Genomic DNA, 21,568 nt, shown 5'->3' with positions numbered 1-21,568 from the left:
GTGCACACACAACTGACCGGCGGAAGGAGAAGTAGTTCCTTCCCCTAAACGGATATAATTAGACTTTTCAGGTGACAACAAGTTACTTATGATAACATAAACACTCACTCCAAATTACTGAGTTTAAATATCGATCTTTTTATATCAGAATCGATACTAGAGCAGGAGACGTTGGGATCGTAAATATCGATACTTTAGTATTAAAAGAAAAAATAACAAGAACTGTACAAAACCCGAAAACCGTGATACGAACAGAACCGTGGGTTTTGTGAACCGTACCACCTAATTTGAATTATATTCGAATTTCAGTATTCATTCCAACCGCCCTAATTGTAAGACCTTTTTTACGTCCTGGTTAATACAGTGTAAAAACAGTGGTTATCAGATTTCTTCAATATTTGTAGGAAACGTATCAATTATGCATTGTTGCAACATTTCAATGAAGCTCACACTCCATTTGTAGCAGCAGTGACCGTATACGTGGAGGCAGGTTAGGGTTACCCCATGCTTTCACCTTCCATAGTGAAAGTAGTCAACTGACCAGAGGTCCAGTTTCAGAGAAAAAGAAAGAGGGGCTAATCACCAGGCAGAGACTGGAGACACTGACATGCAAGCCAATCCCTCATACAGTAGATAAACACAACCTCTACTACCTCTGGGACTAAAATCCAGTATTGGTCTGGCTATAATATGTAAGCTAATAAGCTTACATGCTCAATATTACTTTATGTTCTTTTAAAGATTATTTTTTGGGCATTTTTAGGCTTTTTTTGAGAGGACAGCTGAAGAAATGAAACGGGAGAGAGAGGGGGGAATGACATGCAGCAAAGGGCCGCAGGTCGGAGTCGAACCCCAGCCCGCTGCGTCGAGGAGTAAACCTCTACATATGGCCACCCACACTACCAACTGAGCTATCCGGGCGCCCACGTTATGTTCTTTTAACGACACATTGTGGGTAGCTTGTGGCCTGGAGGTAAAATGGTTGCCCCACAACCACAAGGTTGGCGGATCAATCCCAAGTCGTCCGGCCATGTGTCCAAGTGTCCCTGAGCAAGACACTGAACCACAAGTTGCTCCCCGGACGTTGTATGTATAGCTGTCCACTGCTCCTAATACTTAGGATGGGTTAAATGCAGTAATAGAATTTCACTACATTGTACTGTGTGTATGTGACAATATAAATAAAGTTTGTTTATGTTCACAAGCTAACATTAGCATGTTAAAATGCTTAACTTAGCATAAAATAGTTGTTAATATGCGTGATAACATGCTTACTGTATGGCTGTAAACATGAACTGTGCTTTGAGCTAAATGCTAATGTTGGAATACCAATGTTGGTATTGAGCTTTAAACACAACCGAGCATAAATACAGCAAACAAAGAAGATGGATACATCTTCAGTATTGCCTTTGCTGCAGCACTACCTCTATTTATCTTGTTCCATACAATCGCACTTCTGTCTGCCTCCTGCTGCACTATACATGGTCGTCCATCCAGTTAAGTCACCTGTGTGTCTCCTACTGAACAGCCTGGTCACCCACAGTCTCCTTTTTAATAATGAATAGACTGAGTCTAAACTCTAGAGTCGTTATATCACTGCTACTACACTTCAATAAAAACATAAAACTAAAGCCAGTAGACAATTCACTTTTGAGAGTTGCTGGTAGTAGTGTGACTACAATGCAGACAGAAAATTCCTACAGAAAATACAAGCTAATGGTAGTCCAAAAGCATGTTTAGATGTTCAGATATCTTGCCATTAAAATTGTAAAAACAGAAGCCTTTCAATCAACCTGCTATTAAATGTTATAAGATTCACAACTTTCTCCATTAGTGCACACTGTAACCTTAGAAATGCACTCATTGTTTTAGGTGCCTTTCTTTTGAGAATCTTCCCACAGAATTGTGAGCTTTTATGTTGGCAACACTGAACACAAGAATGAGCAAATTTTTCAGCTTCTGAGCATGAGATGTTCACTTTAACAGAAATATTACAGGCTTTGTGCCAACCATATTCACATGACTTATAATGCCTGATAGAGAGAGCTGTAACAGAGCAAGTCTTTCTGCACTCTCATCAGTGCAAAACAGGAAAAGCTGTGTTCAGACTTAAACTGAAAAACGCTGCACCACAGAAAAGGGAGATTGCAGATAATAGGAGAATAAGCAGCAGGGAAAATGTCTGTTCTCTACAAGCAACTAGTCCAGTTTACTTGCACCACAACTTTCCATACAAAAGTGTGTTTTTATTTTTCATTGTGTCTTCAAGCGGACACAAATAAAGGCAGTTAATCCTAATTATCTAAATTAAATAGACAGAAAGAGTTTATACACAACATGAACACACTAGTTTGTTAACTTCAGTCTCCCCACCCCAAGCTGACACCTTAGACACAACCCCCTCAGCATGAGCGCTTTCTGTTTGACCAGCTGCAATTCAAAACTAAAGAGAGAAATCACCAGATTTACTCAGACAAGGAACAACAAACAGGACGCAGCAGATTGGATGTCGATGGGTCACAAGATATACCAGTCAGAGTGCCATTGAGCCTCTGAATGAATGACAAACAGGTGTGTGCACTGGAATGACAGGTAGGATTATAATTACTCAGCAGGAAACACATGGTACAACACACTTTTTAACAATTGCATAATAAATACTATATCTTTTTTAGAAGCTAAAATCACTGTGTCTCACTTGTACACTACACTCCACCTAAACTGTTCTATATTTGGCCAGCTGATGACGCATTTATGAATAAACCCCCCCAAAAAGACAGAGCCTCTGCCACGTGTCTGTATTATTACTAAAACCCACCTATCTTTCATTGCTTGCGACCTGATACGAAAGACCAATTCACGTAAGCCACAAGACAAGGCGGAGTAGGAACAACAAGCAAGGCCAAAGCACACATACAAGTGGTGGTGAGACCACAAAACTGCAGGAAACAGGAAGCAATATTGTTGAAAAGGTGACCAGGTCAAGATGGTGGATGGAAACAGGAGAACACAAATAGGCAAAATCATGAAACCAAGCAAAATAAAGTTTGGTATAAGAACAGTCATCGTTATGTTTGTAGTTCTGGACAGAACGATAATTATGACTGGATGTGCAAGACAACCAAACAAATGATTGTTGGTGGAAAAACACAACTTAAAATAATAATAATTAAAAAAAATTACAAATGGTTATAAAGCGAATAACGTTAAAAGGAATTAATTTGATAATGAATTCACTCTGCTTGGCTATCACCTCAACTTTTTATCATTTGTTATCACGGGACTTGAGGGTCTCACTATTTGCCGAATGAAGACCATGAGATATGGTCAAAACCTCTCAAGCCTAATACGTTTACGTCTGTGCTCAGATAATTTGGTTATCAGCAGGCTACAAAGAAGTGACTTTGGCTTGTCTATATCCATATTCATTTCCCATTTTTATATCGATTAATAGTTTTATAACCATTTGTGAGGCTGCTTCAGACAAAACAGGAGCAGGACAATGATGCTGGGTGGATGCTGGGCAGCAGGTGTCTGTAGAGTGTGACAGGACGGCACGTAGAGCAGCTGATGGGTGTGGATGGAGATGAGGAGGGGGTCAATGGCAGAGCGACTGCGCCATAGAACAGCAACACACACGAGCTAACACACACTTGACCAGAGCAGCAACGTGTCTGCTTAGTCAGGAGATAAACTGGATTGTGGACTGGAAGACGCCACAACAGAAAGAATGGAGCACAGTGGGAAGCTCACTGAGAATTCAAGTAAAGGTGCTATCTGATTGGAGGGTGAGGGTCAGTGTTCGTCAAGCCTTGGTCACGGGGGGGGAGCTCAAAAGGTCCAGAACCAATCAAACAGCTTGGGGGGAGGTATTTGGAGGCATCCCGTTCTCCCTACCTGGGGAGGTAGCATCCCCATCCAGCAGGTTGTCGTCCTCTGTGGTGTGGAAGTCCATGATAACGCCGGCTCCATCCAGCAGCTCCTCGTCACTGCTGGCGCTGGCGATGCTGTTGTAGCTGTTCCTGCAGTAGCCTCTGTGATACAGCTGCTCCGACTCCATTTAGCAACACGCCAGTGCCCTGGATGATAAGGAGGGAGGGAGGGAAGGAGGGGAGTGGTGGAGATATACACACCGTGTTGTGAGGATGCTAGATTATAGAGTCTACAGACTGAAGTGGGTCACAGATGAGTAGGGTGGGTTATTTACGTGCATATTGACTCACAGAAAAACAGCAAAGACAGACAGGCCCACAGTGAGGCTGTGATGGAGAGATTATAGTCATACACTCATTCATGGTCCAGCAAAAAAATCTACTTTATCATTTGAGCGGTAAGAGAAACATAACCAGTTCCCAGAGCTTATTCTCAGACAAACAACAAAAGCCTGAACTGAAAGACAATAATCTGGTCACACATTCTTTCATTGTATCCATCACATATCTGTCCAATTATATTTGGAGAATGAGGCAACTGGGGCCTTCACTGGGAAACAAAAACAGCAAACATACATGAGAAGTGCCAACAAAGTCCTTTAATTATTCTAAAGAATTACAAGGATACACAGAGAGTTTGACCCATCTTTTAAAATTATCACCAGATCAAAATATACTCTATATTATAGTCAATATTGTTTAGATCACTGACTTAAATGTCTGCAAGACTCTCACAGACCCTGCTCATATTATATATTTGAAAAAGTCCTTCATTTCAAATTTTAATCTTTTACTGTCGGTGTTGTGTTTCAATTGACATTTCCAGTGTTAGCATTCCACGTACATTTCCTATTATGTTTAAGTGTTTTTGGCAACAACAACAAAAAAAGTGATTACTGGTAAGAAAACTGACAACACAGACACACAAATACAAAAATGTGTGCAAGTACATTTTCAAGGTGCAGATAACCTTGATAGATAAGAGAAATATTGTAACCGCTGGACCGCACAGTGATGGAAGACTAAGTGAAACAAAAAGAGAATGAGGTGTGGAAGGAATGTGAGGGAAGGGATACAGGACATCCATTTAGAGTTTAGATGAATGCCTACTGTCAGAGATGGCCAGCCATGCTAATGAAGAGGTAGAATGACTGAGAACAAATATTTGAACCCCTTTACCAGAGATACAAGGTGAAGAAGAAAAATGCATTCGACCTGTGATTGCAGATTTAAACCATCAATAAATCTAGAGTACTGGGGAGTCTAGCAGCTATCATAAAAATCAATATCTCAGCTATGAAAGTCTTTTCTTTTGAAACAATATTTAAGAATAAGTTCATAATAATTTCCAAGGCTTTTCCTTAAAAGAACTACGTAATCTGTTACAAAAAAATGTTAATGTGCGAATCTTAATTAAAAATTACTGTAGCGTAACCTAAAAATGGTATAATGTAAAATATGTCTACAGGAAAGCACATAATTCAACATATGGAGAATAAAGTTTCCGATGACAAATAAATGTTTTACTTGGGTATGAATTGAGATTTTCTCTCTAGGAAACCCTTATTTTCTCTATAGATAGTACCAAATTACATAGTTCTATTAATAAACTTCCTGGGAAATTATTAGGAAATCATGGACCCATAAAATGAAGTATTACCTAGGCCTACGTATTGAAAATACCTTGGATTCAGATGCATAATGCTAATGCTAATAGGAATGAAGTTCCTGGCTTTTTACTTATTTATTTTTTTGACTTTATTTTTTTCCTAATTTGTTTGGTTCCTTTAATGCTTAGAATGTCAAGATATTTGGCATTTATGTTATAATGTTCTGTTGGCTGCACAGCCAAGGGGTGTATTTATAGACTGAGGGATTAAAATGACACATGGACATCCTCCCTACAATGAGAGGATGATTATGATAATAAAACTGCTGGACCAAAGAGAGCAGAGTGGCGTCAACACACAGCATGTCACCTTTGCTTAAACCCCGCCTCCATGTGGAAGAGGTGGGAACTACACAATAATCTGTAACCACAAACTGTGACAGACGTGACCTAAATGATCCCCACCAGGCCGAGCACAATGACTCCTGAAAATTAGAAGATGACCCGAAGATATTTATATGAATATCAGCCACAAGGCATGATGAGTCCCACAGTAATAAAGAAAGAGAGAAGAAGAGAGTTCAGGAGAAAGATGGTGCTGCAGCCTGACTGAACGTCACTAATACTTTATGGTTTGACTGGCGACTACATATTTTGCTATATATGTGAAAAAAAAGGCTAAACCGATTTCTAAGCTCCCTTTTTATTGACCTGAATAGATTCGACTTTCTATGTGATCTGGATTTTTCTCGCATGTGCTGTGTGCTGACATTCAGAAAAGGCCACAATGAAAAGGAAATGAAGAAAAAGAAAAGTTGGAGTCAGCTCGATAGAATTAGGAAGTAGGTTTCTCTAAAAATGTGATTTTGTAACAAAACAATCATTTTATCCAGTGCATACAGAAAGTGAATGCCAAGGAAAGAGAATGTTTTTAAACTGCCATAAGCATATTTTTGGCCATTCTGTACTGCAAATGGCTAATATATTGCCACAGACAATTTTTGGTCAGGATTTACTTCACATTTATTTCATATTAAAAAAATGGCTTGCAACAGCGCCGACCCTTTCCTTTTAGATGTGGGGTGTTGCAGTGAAAGTCCCTCTCCTCTAACAAAAAAAAAAACCAGACACTTTGTTATGATAATAAATTACTACATCACGGCACATGCTATGATGAACAAAAGTCTGCCGCAAACGCCAACAGTGAAACTGAAGACCACTAATCCACTCTGGCACAAACTCTATAATGTGAGGCACACAGGGAAGAGAAACTTTCCCTGCGGCAACAATCGCACCGATTCACCATGAGACAGGACTTCCCTTTGCACTATATCAAATCAACGTGGCCAGGAAATTCAATTACGCTTGTTTGCAGAGTCAATCTCAAGGCAGAGATCCTCTAGGTGAGCTCATGTGATGTCGGCCTCTAGTTACACTGCAGAACAGCCGTGATTTGAGAAGAATATCTTGTGCCGGTCTGAAATCTAAACTACTATAGTACTTCAGTACTTCTACTATTTTGTTTGGACTTAAACTAAGCTTTTGTGGCTTAGTTTGAACACACAGGGGTGCCGATTAATGAAGCATTGCTAACCAGGGCAAATTAGAGTGAGAGTACAAAATGCATGTTAAAAGTGTGCAATTATCTTTTCAGACAGACAGTTTTAATATTAAATAAACTGTGCTGCTTACGATGGTCTGGTTCAATTAGACTCATCTTTTGTCCCATTTCTCTCCGCTGGTGACATTTGATAGCTATAATTATGACAGTCTGCAGTATACTTGTTCATGTTTCCATTCATTTTTTGCAACAGTAATCAAAACCGTAATTATGCCAGGGAGACTAGGGCGTGTTGATAATTGAGGAGCTACTATCCTACGAGTCAGATTTCATTTTGGTGTTTGAGGATGTGGATAGGCTAGAGGGAGGAGTGTGTGTGTGTGTGTCAGTCGATAACAGCAGCATAATCAACAGCGAGGGAACAAAACGTTGCAGGGTCTGCTGATGTTACACAACTAGTTGAGCAGCGAGGGCCGTTATCTTCCTCCGGCTGGTCACTATGGAGGGGTTGCCCAGGCGACTGTTGGGATGTGACTCAGCGTTTTGCCCTCCCTCTAACCGACAAGCTCCCACCTCCTCCATGGACAGGGCCAATAAAGTTGACACGTGTTCCTCAAAAGGCAGCGGGCGATCAATATATGGATCGCTTTGTAGCAAAACATCCAGCGTACAGCAGCTCCAACACAACAGGGAGCTTTCACTCCTCACAATTAACAGCACGTCAACAACATGCAGCACTGACTAACTGCTGGAGTTGTGCAGTCATGTGATGATGTCAGTTTGAGAAAATAATACTCAGTTAATGTCAGATACTATAAGTGGTTCCAGTTTTAAATGGATTTAACTTATAATAAATTATATATATATATATATATATATATATATATATATATATATATATATATGTACACACATATACACACACACATATTTTATTACTTAATCTATTTATCTTTTCATTAAACCATTTGGTTTACATCATGTAAACCTACACATCATGTTACTGTCTCAAGGAGAGATCCTGCTGTAAAAAAAAACAAACAACAGGCCTGACTGAAGACAGGGGAAGTTCCTACTTTTACAAAATGAATGCTCATCATCAAATCACAAGATTTGTCACGACAAGTTCATTAAGGTATCTAATTATATGATGTAATTGTGTGCTACTAATCGTTTAATAAGAGAAGGCCTCACTTAAAAACAGAAATCTTGTTATGGAGATGTAAAGTCTAGGCTGATGTTTTGAAGTGAAAGTCATGACAAGTGATTTAGCAAGATTCTTTTGCGGACGTGTGTAATCCGGCCTTCTACTTCCTATGAACGCCATAGTAAGAAAACAGCAGGGGATCTTACAGACAGGAGGGAGATAACAACTTAAATTAGATGTCTTGACTGTCTGACTGTGAATGAAACTCTGAGGTCATGCTTAACTAAATGACTGCAAAACACTCCAGACAGACGTAACACAATCAGGCGCGCTGATTAAACCAACAGCCATGGCAAATCAAATAAGGAGCGGGCAGTGCCTTTGGTTTGACCGGTCTGTAACCATAGGTTGGAAAGAGTCTTGGTTATGCTGTGAGAGGACAGACGGCTAATCATAAATATATAATTAAATACCTGAAAACAGTGATGGAATGAAAAGGTGTTGGGTTAATGTTTAACATTAACATTAACTTTCAGTGTCAAGGACATCTTGTCAACATGTAAGGTCTTTGTTAGTAAATGGGGCTGTGTGAAATGATTAAAATGAATGTAAAAGTGAATTTACATCATGATCTGGGTTACAACTACTCGCACTGACAACAAGGCTTCTGTATTTTCAATTCAATTTGCATTTTTCCCATAAATATGAAGTTCAGAGTAAAAAAAAATCATCTTTAATATTTTATGAAATTTGAGTGTCATGTAGAGACACTTGCAGTAGTTTAAATTTACACAGAAAAAAAAAGCATACACAGGCCTAAAATACAGCATCCCAGCTCACCCTACACATAGTCCCCTCGCCTCAATATATGTCTGCTGGTGCTAAAATGGTTTGTCAATCGACAAATTATTTACAATTTTGATAACTTCATCATTCAACATGCAAAAATTATAAACACTTGCCGGGTTCCTGCTTCTGAATTGTGACCATTTGCTTTTTTCATGGTTTCTATCATCGTGAAATGGATAGCTTTGAGATTTGGACTGTTGACAAAACAAGCAATTTGATGATGTAACCTTGGCTGTGGGAACATGCAATGGGCATTTTTCACTCTTTTCCCCCAAAATTTATAGACCAAACAACTTTATGATTAATTGAATTTGTAATCAAGTGATTAATCTGTAATCGGAAAATAGTCATTAGCTGCAGCACTACTGTCCACACCAATCATCATATAGGTTTAGAGCTGGAAGTTATTATCATACATCAGCCAAAGCAACTTAACAATTAAATGTAGTTATATTTATATATTAATGATAATGAGAAAAAGATCAGGGCTTAAGCAAACAATTGTTATCATTATTGATTCATCTGTATTTTGCAGTCTAAAGATGGGCATTGCTAATTAGCTTAGGCTATGAATGCTGAAATTAAATTCATTTTCTCAATTAAAAGTCCTATAAAAATGTTTAAAAAAAGGTGAAAAACGGCCATTTACAAATTGTATTATATTTAAATTGCTTAATTTATCCCAAAAAAAGGGTCCAGAACCCAAAAATATTCTGTTTACTGTCAAAGAAGAATAAGAAAACCAGAAAATATTCACTTTTAAGAAACTGTAACCATGACATTTTGGTATTTTTGCTTTAAAAATTTGTTGATCAACTAATTTATCAATTGACTAATCAAATCAGCCTTATAGTAAATGCCAATGGCCTACATGATGGAAAGCCATTTTGGGTCATTTTCAAATCTTTATAACTGTGTAGTGTTATTTTAAACTAAAAAATAATACAGTAACGTGTATATTTATAATATCCAGCCTAACTTTTTACACTCTACAGCCTAGCTCGGTAGTTGCTTTGATGGTAAATTAACATTACACCCTGCTCTATACATTCAGCTTTAGGGTGTGCTTAGGAAATGAGGAAAAAGTTTTAAGAGGAAGATTTCCAATGCTAATGATGAAAGACAACCATATGTCAGCATGGCAAAAAAAAAAAAAAAAAAAAAAAAAAAAAGCAGTCCTTATCAGCACACGCTCAGCAGTTAGCCGTGCATGTGTTAACGTTACATCTGCATTTCATGGTGAAAATATCCAGAAAAAAAGCACATCATGAGGAAACTGTTTGCATGCAGCCGTTGGATTGTACAGCCTCAGTAGCCAAAGGCCTGAGACCACCAAAGTACCAATTTGTCCACAAGTATATTCACAAGCTAACGGTGAATTTACAGTGAATTCACACAAAATGCACGGCATCGACACCGACATACCAAGCTAGCTGGGAAGCAAGCTAGCACCAGTGTTCGGGCAGCAAGAAGGATGAATAATCAACTTGTGAGTTCACAGAATTTGACAGCGATAGGAGGATGGATAGATGGCCTCGGATGGTGAAACACACAGACACATCTCCTTTCTCAAACACACACATTAAGATACCGCTAATAAAGAAAAAAAGCAACTATACGTTACCTTCCTGATGCCTCAATTTCAGCTCGGACACGAACATTCATCCTTTTTTCCTGGAGATGAAACGAGGATTTTTGTTTCCTACACGAGTGGATTTGACATTCTCCTCATCATGATGGTGTTTTCCTTTTTCAGTCCCATTCCTGTGTCAGTGACGTTCACTTCCTGTTTCCCATCCTAACAGCAGCAGCAGCGGCGGCGGCTCCCACCCGCAGTCTCTGTGATGGTAAAACAGGCAAGAAGGAGAACATCTGATCAATAATTCATCCAGTCAGTGCAAATCAAACGGCTGGGATCAAACCTAATGGAGTCACTACCAGTGCTATATGGTCATGTGTAGTGTGCAGTAGTGGAGGAAGTGCACTGTAAAAGTACTCCCATTACAAGCAGAGGGGTACTGCACTGTACTTTTTTAAGGTACTTTCTATTTTATTCTACTTTGTACTTCTACTCCACTACATCTCAGAGGGAAATATTGTACTTTTTACATTTATTTGATACATTTAGTTACTTTGCAGAATCAGATTAATTATACAAAATAGAATTAACAAATAAATGATGATGTATTATTATGAATAAAGATAATACTTTATTGATCCCTTGGTGAAATTCACAAACTGCCCAGTTTAAAAAAAGGTCCACCCTAACCAGCTGAAATATTGTGGTGTAGGCCTATATATTCATGCATTAATTCTCTGGGGGGAAGCTAGTTAATGCATGTTTAGCAACTACTGTTTATAAAGGTTAGGACTAAACTTTTATGCTCAAGAAATTTGAGGATCTCACCTTGGGCTCTGGAAAAATTGTGACATATTTATGGTAATCAAGATGAATTGATGAGAAAAAAGGTCAGTTTTAAGGCATTTACTTGTTAAAGGTTTTCCCATTTACATGTATGAAGATGATATTAATCCATAAATATGGTGAACATCAACATGAGTATATATTTTGATTTAAAAATCGAGGGTTTATGTATAAGAGGTATTTGTGATTTTAGGCTATACACAGAAATGACTTGTTTCTGGGCCCTGATGGAGACATTAAACATTTCTTTACCATTTCATTCATTATCACCTTTCTGCACCTCAGACACTGATGTGATACCATCAAGCTAAACAAAGAAAGTAATCTATTTATTCATAATGGAAACAGAAGACAAACAAACCAGTTGTTTGAGTTTATAATCCTTCAGCAGTAAAAGTATTTCATTTTAATCACAGAAAAGTTGCAGGTGAATTTGTACATAACCATTCAGTACCACAGATCAACACATATCATATATACATATCAGTACTTTCTTATATTGTTAATAGCCAACAGTACCACCTATTGACCAGTATGAGTCATTAACAGACTCATTTGGTATGAGCTGATTTTCACTTAAAGTGCTCATATTATGCTCATTTTCAGGTTCATAATTGTATTTAGAGGTTGTACCAGAATAGGTTTACATGGTTTAATTTTCAAGAAACACCATATTTTTGTTGTACTGCACATTGCTGCAGCTCCTCTTTTCACCCTGTGTGTTCTCTGTTTTAGTTACAGAGTGAGGCATTACACTTCTGTTCCATCTTTGTTGGGAGTCGCACATGCTCAGTACCTAGGTAAGGACTACTAGCCAGTCAGAAGGAGAGTATGAGGGAGTGCCACGCTAGCAGCTAGGCAAGCATTATAACGTGTGTTACAAAGTGACGCACGTTTGTCTCGGAAGTAAAGGCTGGACTACAATAGAGCTGTTTGGAGCAGTTTGTGAACAGTGTTTTCTGTTGGAGATGGTAAGTCCCTTTGTGGTGGACTTTGGGCTTTTTCACTTTGTAAACCTATTACATGCACAAAAAAGATATATAACGCAATAAAGGAAAGGGAAAAAGCCAAAAAGCATAATATGAGCAGTTTAAGGTGCTCATGATGCATCGTGACAGAAACCTAAACTGAGTTTGAATTTTTCCCTTCTCTTGTAGTTAAGTCTTCTCCAGACTGTGATAGAAACCAGTGTATCTGCGGTGCTGTTGGACTGGCATGTTCTTCCTGGTGCTGCTGACCTTCTCCAGGTCGATTTCCACCAGCACCACGCCTGGCTTCTCCCCTCCGCAGTCAGCCAACACCTCACCCCACGGGTCCACCGCTAGGGCGTGGCCATACGATGATCGCTTCTCGTGGTGCTGGCCGACCTGCGCTGCCGCCAGGACAAAACACTGGGTCTCGATTGCCCGTGCACGGAGTAAAACCTGGGAATAAATACATGAAGTTTGTGTTTGCTTGGGTTTATACATTATAGTTATCCTTTCGTTGTAAGCAAGAGTAATCCCAAAAAAATAATGACTCATCCCACCTCCCAGTGAGCAGCTCCTGTTGCTTTAGTGAAGGCTGATGGGTATGTCAGAATCTCGGCCCCATGCCTTTGAAGAGCCAGTGATAACTCAGGGAATCTAAGATCATAGCAGATGCCCAGGCCAACCTGTGGCAGCAAAATAAAAATTGTCAAAACAAAGACACAGAACATGAACAGATCTTAATGTTAAACTACAGTTGGGAAGCCCAAAGTGGATCTAAAACAAGCCTGGACATTTTTTCCATGAAATTCCATGATATAAACAATTATTTGAGAAAGAAAGATTTGTCTTTTTGTTTAAAAACCTCTATTTGTATCTTACACAATCAAAACAAGCAGTTCAAGCCTAGGATGGTTAGACGACTTACAGCCAAAACTTACAATTTCTGATTTTAAAATGTGTGTTTCTTTCCAGTAAAGTGACAGTAAAATAAATACAGTATGCCTTCCTTTAAATGGTCCAGTCAAGAACACTTAAAGTGTTTGGGAATACCTCAACTGTTTGCTGGTCTATTTTGGACATATCTATCATCAACAGTTTTCTGTGACAGTAGGTTTCTCAAACCAATCACCTAATGTGAAAAATGCATGTGCATTTACAGGCCAACTTGGTGATAATTATTGTGTCATAAAAAGACACCTTGCCGATGGGAGTTTGGACTGGAGACACAAGGGAGGGTCCAGGAATGGTGAAGGCACTTTCTTTAAGGGACACGTGTTTTTCTGGCAGTTCCACATCAAACAAATGGGACTTCCTGTAGACTGAAATGATGTCCCCTGTGGGTGCAATGGCAATGTTAGCATGTGTATCAAAAGGAATCATCAAGTGGAAAACATGGACTGTGGATCTTAAAAAGTACGTAATAAGCCCTTGTAAGCCCTAAGTTTCTGAGAGTGAGAGAATGTAAAGAGAGCTTGTTCAATAAGCAGTACCTTTATCATTAATTATGATGTGACTGTTGTAGATCCGTTTGTCAGACTCCCAATCATGTCCTCGTTCATGAAATCCTCCAAGAGACAGCCAGACTTCCAACTTTCTGGAAGGAGAAGTTAAAATAAATACCCGTTACCAATTATTCACATCTTTCTTACATGAGACAATACAGAAGTAGCTGCCTGCTGATGGATTCAGAGTTTTACCAACCAATCTCGCTTGGCTACCGAATACATATTTACACTATGTTACAATAAATGTACTGAACCTAGGCTGGTTCCTAAGCTCCAAGTACTATGGCACACAAGCTATCTTTCTTTTATTTGTTCATTAAGCCAACAGTACATTTTGTCGCAAGAAAAGGTGAAGAAGCGGGAAGCAAAACTCTGTTGACTCTGTATAATTTTTATCTCATGTACAAACATGTTTTTGCTTGCATGGAGCCAACATTTGTCATCATCATCCTGCTCTTAGCTAGCAGCCTACTGAAAAATATCTTCCAAAAGTGTGGGACTGAACAGACTTTTCTTTCAATGTGGAAAGCAGACCCGTTTCCTAGGAATAGAAATGAAGAAAAAAGAACTAGTTTGTCTACCTGGCCAGCTGAGTGTATTGTGAGATTGTGTCTCCTGTCAAGCTCTCAGACAGCGACAGCGTCTCCTCTCGACTGGATCCGATGTAGTCGAAGCCCTCGGGCAGGAAGACCATGCTGGCCCCTCGCTCCTTGGCTTCCCTCACCAGCTGTTTACAGGCAGAGAAGTTGGCCTCTTTGTCCGGGGTGGCTGTTACCTGACACACTGCAACCACTGAGTGAGGTAAGGTCGACATCCTGCATGGAGAAGAGGTTGTTGACTATGTCCAGTGCACAGAAGCTGTATGACTGGCAAAGATGTCAGGAAAACCATGGTTGATCATTAACTGCACTAGTTATTCTGTTGTATATTCATTGTAGAATATTATACAGCTTTGCACCCATGATGATCTTACTAGGATATGGGGACATTTAAATGCAATATCTGAAATAAAAACCAGACGCACTCTATTCATGCTGACTTCCATCTTAGTCATTTATGTTTTGCAGATATGAACTTTATGGTCACAATACAAATGTAGTCTTTCTCATGAGTTCTTTGCTTAGAGGATCAGCTGTTAGATATCAAAACAAAATATCCTTTATTCAGAATAATACACATACCTGTTTTGTAGCTTGATCTGTTTTCTCAAAGCTCGGAGAGATGCCAAATACTTCGCAGATGTTCCCAAAATGCACCTGACCGTGAACATTAGTCCAAGTGACTCAGACAGCGTTTCACCTTCCCTGTTTAACCATAGACTGTTAATATTAACACAAGTTTGTGATTACGTTACTGTACAGCAAACGAAGGATCAGCGAGCTACTTTCTTCTTCTCTGTTGTTTGTCAGAGGATAGAAACCAGCATTAAGGCACAACACCGCCATCTGTTGGAGAGTGTTTGCTTTTGTCTGACGGCGTGTATAAAAGCAGTGTTGAGTGAAAATTTCCTATTTTTATTGATACATTAATCCCGCACTTGTGTTGTTATGTATTCTATTTCCCTGGACACTAGAGATGAGGTAATTCCTGTCAGTCCGTGGCCATTTTGGAGGCTGATATGCGGTGCTGCTGAATATTGTATTGCATATTGAAAGGTGTTTCGATAATGTAGTTTCTAGGTGCAAGGCAGTGGTGGAAGTAACTAAGTACATTATATATACAAATATTGTGCTTTTTACTCCACTAACATGCCAAGACCCGCCCTTCATTAGCATTCACACACTACTATTGGCCAGGCATCCATGCTTACATGTACAGGTCCTATCCCCTGACCAATCCCTGCAACACTAAAGTGATAGTAGATTGGTCTGGAATGGTATTGTAGAGAATATTCCCTGGAAGAAAGTGTGGTCTTTACCTTTTAAACTAATACATAGGTTTTACCCAGCAAAATCCTTCCTTAAAAGATACAAACAGGATATTGAGTCTAACTGATCATTCTGTAATAGCACTGATGAAAATGTGTCACATCTTTTTTGGAACTGTCCCCATGTTGTTAAATTCTGGTCAGAGTTCCTAAAATTCATTCACTCAGTATTAATCCCAGATTTTTCATTTTGCTTTAGGGATGTTTTCTTTGGTATGTTTGACTTTGAACCTGAACTTAAAGGTTAATACTTTATTGTAAATCTTGTATTTCTAAATGCTAAATACCACATCCATAGAAACAAATTCAATGGTTCTAAACCATTCTTTTCTGGTTTTATGACTGAGTTTAGAAATTACATAAATTCAGTTAAACACTAAGGCCGTAAGAACTCTGGATCTATACGAGTTGTATGTGACCTCAAAGAGTTATTAATAAGGTTTTATTATTATACATATTTATCTACTTATTTCTCTGCCTACCAGCTTGTCCACTTAGGCCTTGTGACTGTGGCTGTACCCCTGTACACTACCTGATGTACTGTTGTATGTCATTTGTTCTTTGTATTTTGTACTGTAATTGTCTGTAATGTTCTATATGTATAAATAAAAAATAAATAAAAAAAGTGATAGTAGATTGGTGGATTTTCACACAGGCACTCACATGAATTTACTATAAGCATTCTGCCTGGGGTCCTTCCAAGCGCACCCTTTCAAGATGGCAGCCAACAGTAGCAGCACGGCTGGCAAATCCAGCAACAGCGCCGGTGGAAAACAGTCGGGCCCGTCAGCCGAACAGGTACCCTCACCTTCACCTCAGGCTGCGTTAGTCGGAACACTCGTCGTCGTTGTTGCTCAGTCGTGTCCGGTGAAGCTAAAGCCGCTAACCTGACTCTCAGCTAGCCAAGGCTAACGTTAGCTCCCCCATCGCCATCATTCTGCTTTCTCACCATTTTTGATAACGAGTTTGTCGCTGGTTTGTGCTTCAACAAACATTACATAAATAGGACTTAGGTGAATTTAAATTAGCACACGCCTCTATGGAATGGTGGGCTTTGGTGAATAGGTCTCGCCCAGTATAAGTGTCAGAAGCTATTTTTATCAACAAAGACCACCCAACCCTGTTTTACTACTAACGTTACTACTATCAAGGTACACGAAGTATTCTTCTTAAGTAAAAGAAGTACCACTATGTAATACTGTTACTAAAGTCCCACATTCAAAATGCTGCTTTTGTAAACTATTAATGTGATCAGCTAAATATACTGAAAGTAGGGCAAATATTAATTTACATGTTTAATGTCTGCCGATTATTTAATTAATACATTAATATTGGTGTGTATGGGTCTGTTAAATTAAAAATTTAATACAAAAATGAATAAATTTTTAGTCTGTTAAATGTCAGAAAACTCATCACAATTTCCTACAGCCTAAATTGACAATCAAATTCCTTGATTTTTCCGAACCAAAAGTCATCAACACCGAGATATTATCATCGAATACTTTAAGAAAACCAGTCAGTATTCACTCCGAGAGCCTAAAACCAGGGGATCTTTGGCATTTTTCAGACTGCTTGTTTTGTCTCAGCAACAGTCAGTCACTCAAACATAACGATTTACAGTGACAAGTAGTAAATCCTAACATTTTAAACTGGTGAATATTTCGTTTTTTTGCTGGAATAATATAATAGTTTAGTCTTAGTTCTCATCTAAATCTAACAGTACAATAATAAAAAATCAGTCCATACATTTTCAGAAATCACTTTTTAGATTTACTGATTAAATCGGTTAGTCTCTACATATGTAAAATGATGACAAATGTCTATCACAGTTTACTTGATTTAAAATCAACAGCCATAAATCCGAAGTACTTGATTTGTAAAGATACACAGTGAAGAGCAGAAAGCACCTCGGTTTTTGTAACAATTTCATGTATTTTAAAAAAAACAATTGTGTGTGTGTGTTGCTGACTGTGTATTTTTGTGTGACAGGTGGTGGCGACATTTCAGAGGATGCGCCAGGAGCAGCGCAGTATGGCTTCTAAATCAGCAGAGTTGGAGATGGAGATCAACGAGCACAGGTTGGAACCAGATGTTCCCACCTCTACAGCCTTTGATTCACTGTCTACTCATTTTATTTTAGATCAAGAAAGACATTTCTTATAACAATCTCCGGCTGACCGAGCCACCATAGTTCTGATATTGCTGAGTCTGCATTAGCGTTGATATTTTGTTAACTCCAAACCATGTCGTAAAAATATGTCCTTAAGGCCCTGACACACCAAGGAGACCGTCGGCCAAAGTTGGACCGACTTTTGCGGTGTGTCGCGAACCTTCGCAACACTTAGGCTTTTGTCTTCCTGTTTTTGGCCGATTCAACATGTTGAAAAGGCATGTTGAGATCAATGTGTTGAATCGGCGTAGGAGGAATAGCCAAGCCATCTGATTGGCTGTTCAGCTTGAAAAGCGGTAGTGAGGAAAGCAACCAAATGACTGTGAGCGCGCATACAGAAGGCTCTTCTCATTTTTCATCAATCCAATACACACAGCTGTCAAAACTGGACAAAAATTACGTTTGAATGTTCCTTCTAAAAAACGCATAGGTTCAAATTATTGGAATAACAATGATTTTTGCACATTATGTCCTCAAGATGGCAAACGTATGTACAACGAGATACATAAATATTTGTGTGGGATGTATTTATTTCAACAATAACATCGTCTTTTAAAAGATCGACATATACCTACACATTACAAAATGAACTAATGTTAATAAACTAATGTTCTACTGTGAAATTTAATATAAAAACCGTAATTAGACCTCTCTCTGAACCGTGGTTGGTGCTACAGTACTACAGATGAACCACGCTAACTAGCCAGGCTCTAAATTAGTAAAATGTAACCGCATAACGTTTCATTCACACGCTCTTGTCACATCGTAGGAAAGCACATTGCTATCGTCCGAGTGACAACTTTGTTCGGCTCATTTTCTGTGTCGCATGAAGGCGTTGTCAGACAGGCATGTTGGGTGGGTGGAAGTAGCAAGCTAACGTTAGCCAGCAGCAGCAGCATGGTTCCCCCGCAGAGAGAACGAATGACAGCCCGGGAGAGGGACAGTGTGGTTAGCCACCTCCCGGTGTCAGCTGTCTTCCCGGTGGCGAGTGAAGCAGAGGGTTCCTGCCGCTGCTGATTCAGGCATCATAGCAACGTTTGTATCCGGTTTCCCTTTTTGAATGACGAATAGATTACCGCCGCCTGCGGACGTGGAGAGTTATTTCTTCTCACGCAGGCACAGAACGTAAGCTTTAGTCTTTTCGGTGTGTTCAACTGCACATTTTTAAACAAGACAAAGGCGACGCCACAGTCGGCCTGTGTCGCCACTAATACTTGGCTGTCTGCTTGGGGTATCGGGGCCTTTAGTCACAAATACAGCACATGTTTAAGTTCAATTACAGTTACCAGACCAGAAAACTGACCTGCTGAGTGGATCTTTTAGGTGTCATTTTTGTTTTGTTTTTTGATCCATCCAGCTTAGTAATTGACACCCTGAGGGAAGTGGATCCTTCGAGGAAATGCTTTCGTCTAGTAGGAGGAGTGTTGGTGGAGAGGACGGTAAAAGAAGTTCTACCAGCCTTGGAAACCAACAAAGAACAGGTGATGGAGGAGAAAAGAAAATCAAATGTACTAGTACATTACCTTTCAGATTAGTACCGGATTGTTTAAATATCAATTTCAATTTAAAGTAGCTACTTGAAAGATAAACACTTTCCTTTTTAATAGCTGCATATATTTAGTCGGTTAATACCAAATAAGAAGACAACTTGGGGCACAAATCTAAATTTTCTTACTTTCTTCCCCCCTACCCCCCCACCCACAGATTTCCAAAATAATCGAGTCCATCAACACACAGATGCAGACTAAAGGACGGGAGCTCACAGAGTACAGGGAACGCTACAACATCCGGTTGGTGGGAGAGGGCGAAGGAGAGGCACAAGGCCAGTCGGCAGCATCTTCCAGGGACAGCGAAGGAGGCGGTCCTAAAAGCGGAGCTGGTGTTTTAGTGTCGTAGTTTGTAATAATAGAGGGCGAACTTAGGGCCTTATGATTTCCACAGTACTGAAAATAGAGTTGGAGTCACACAATCTAGGTTTCAAAATGGAACTTTTTTTTTTTTGTTCTGCTGAACATATTGGTCTTGGTATTGAAGTACTTTGCAACAGGCAAACTCACTATACGTACTGTTCTGCTTGCATATGTGAATGCTAGTGTGTGTAAAACATTAAGGGTGTTTGTCCTACATCTGCCTTTCAGTGAAGCTGACTTTTTTTTTTTTTTTTTTTTTTTTTTTTTTTTTTTATGTGGCATAAATTAAACCATTCAATTCTAAGCACTTGTCATTTACACATGAGCAAGTAAATATTTTATTGCCTCAGATTACAGAAACTTTTTTTCCACACGTAAGATAATTTAAAATATAATTGGCAAGGTGCTGGTTTAAGTAAAAAAAAAAAAAAAAAAAAAAAAAAACTAGATTACAGTGCATTTTTAAGTAAACACGCTTTTGCCTTTTGAAACTTTTGGATTTTGGACTAACTATTTAGAAATTATAAAGCTGATTTCATAGGGCCCTAAAATAGGTTGAATTTTACATAAGTCACTCTTGCCAAGGCAGAACAGATCCTGGAAGGCATTTTGACATGTCATGAGCATGAACAAGATATTACACTGTAAACATGTCACTATAGATGAAAATGAATGTGTCAGCTTTAGTCACCCTTTTTTTTATGAAACATGTTATCACAACTCATAATTGTCTCCACAAGCCATGCACAGAACGGCTGCTGACTTATATTCATCATATGAGGTCAGTTATTCTTCTGTGGTTATTAAAGCTCACTTTATGATGTCAGTGAGTGACAAGAAGTCAGTGCTACCACAACCTTAATAAAGCCCTGTCATTGAAAACACAATAAAAGTTGTCATTTTCTTTCTGATCTGTAGTGCATGTTTGAGCTGGGTTAAATTAATTTGTTAACGCAGTCTAAATTGAGGAAACGCAGCCTAGGACCTGATGTGGGCTGTCTGCACTGTTCATGTAGTTGTAAAGACAAACATTTTTTTGTTAATTGTCATGAATGAAAGAATGTCACAACTGTGCTTTTTTTTTGTATAGTGTCTTAAATCCTTGTTACTGTATGCCACAAATCCCTTACTGACATCACCAATAACTTTTTTTAGGAGGTTAAACCTATTCAAGCTGTATCCCATGCATGTCTGTGGTAGATTTCATGTTAAGACTGCAAAAATGTAATGAGACCTGCGGATTGCAAATAATGCAGTCAAATTAAATTGGGGTTGACTGATTTCCATATGTCTTTGTCATAGATTTGTCTGTCTGCACTGGTGGATGAAAATTAAGCTTTAATAGATATTATTACACAGCCTTTGCTTACATTATTTATATTAGGCATAATTTATTCATACATTCATAGTTTTCTGGGGGATTAAGGAAATGGGAGTTTTTTAAATGACACTTATTTTTGGCCTAGGTTTTTGAAATACCAGATTTTCTTTTTAAATTCAAAGATAGAAACTGCATAAATTAGTTTTTGTAAATTATAGGGGAGCACTCCCCCTCCATTTAC

At 38.9% G+C, this 21,568-nt stretch overlaps 3 protein-coding genes across 8 annotated transcripts in view; 1 reads left to right on the top strand and 2 right to left on the bottom strand.

Moving 5' to 3' along the window:
* The window catches only part of clcn3 (chloride channel 3), a 40,972-nt gene extending 29,975 nt beyond the window's left edge, over positions 1-10,997 (bottom strand). For 3 of the 6 annotated variants that reach the window (XM_028563873.1, XM_028563877.1, XM_028563879.1), the window contains exons 1-2: positions 10,723-10,937; positions 3,898-4,079 (exon numbers count right to left, since the gene is read on the bottom strand). In XM_028563873.1, coding sequence (XP_028419674.1) covers positions 3,898-4,060 — 163 coding nt within the window. In that variant the 5' untranslated portion in view covers positions 4,061-4,079; positions 10,723-10,937. The other 3 variants (XM_028563870.1, XM_028563872.1, XM_028563876.1) reach the window with 3 other exon arrangements.
* Positions 10,998-12,544: 1,547 nt separating this feature from the next.
* Positions 12,545-15,552, bottom strand: nit1 (nitrilase 1). The gene is made up of 6 exons (XM_028563882.1): positions 15,181-15,552; positions 14,581-14,814; positions 13,985-14,088; positions 13,692-13,828; positions 13,052-13,177; positions 12,545-12,947 (listed from the first exon to the last, which is right to left on the bottom strand). Exons 1-6 carry the CDS (start codon positions 15,267-15,269, stop codon positions 12,681-12,683), a joined length of 957 nt encoding a protein of 318 aa, XP_028419683.1. The 5' UTR covers positions 15,270-15,552; the 3' UTR covers positions 12,545-12,680.
* A 1,062-nt stretch (positions 15,553-16,614) lies between these two features.
* Positions 16,615-21,287, top strand: pfdn2 (prefoldin subunit 2). The gene is made up of 4 exons (XM_028563885.1): positions 16,615-16,724; positions 17,916-18,004; positions 19,454-19,577; positions 19,801-21,287. Exons 1-4 carry the CDS (start codon positions 16,644-16,646, stop codon positions 19,990-19,992), a joined length of 486 nt encoding a protein of 161 aa, XP_028419686.1. The 5' UTR covers positions 16,615-16,643; the 3' UTR covers positions 19,993-21,287.
* Positions 21,288-21,568: the final 281 nt, after the last annotated feature.

The sequence above is a fragment of the Perca flavescens genome, chromosome 19, assembly GCF_004354835.1.
Source record: "Perca flavescens isolate YP-PL-M2 chromosome 19, PFLA_1.0, whole genome shotgun sequence".
NCBI lineage: Eukaryota > Metazoa > Chordata > Actinopteri > Perciformes > Percidae > Perca > Perca flavescens.
Note: the sequence above shows the minus strand (reverse complement) of the source record. Positions and strands in the feature narration are given on the sequence as shown.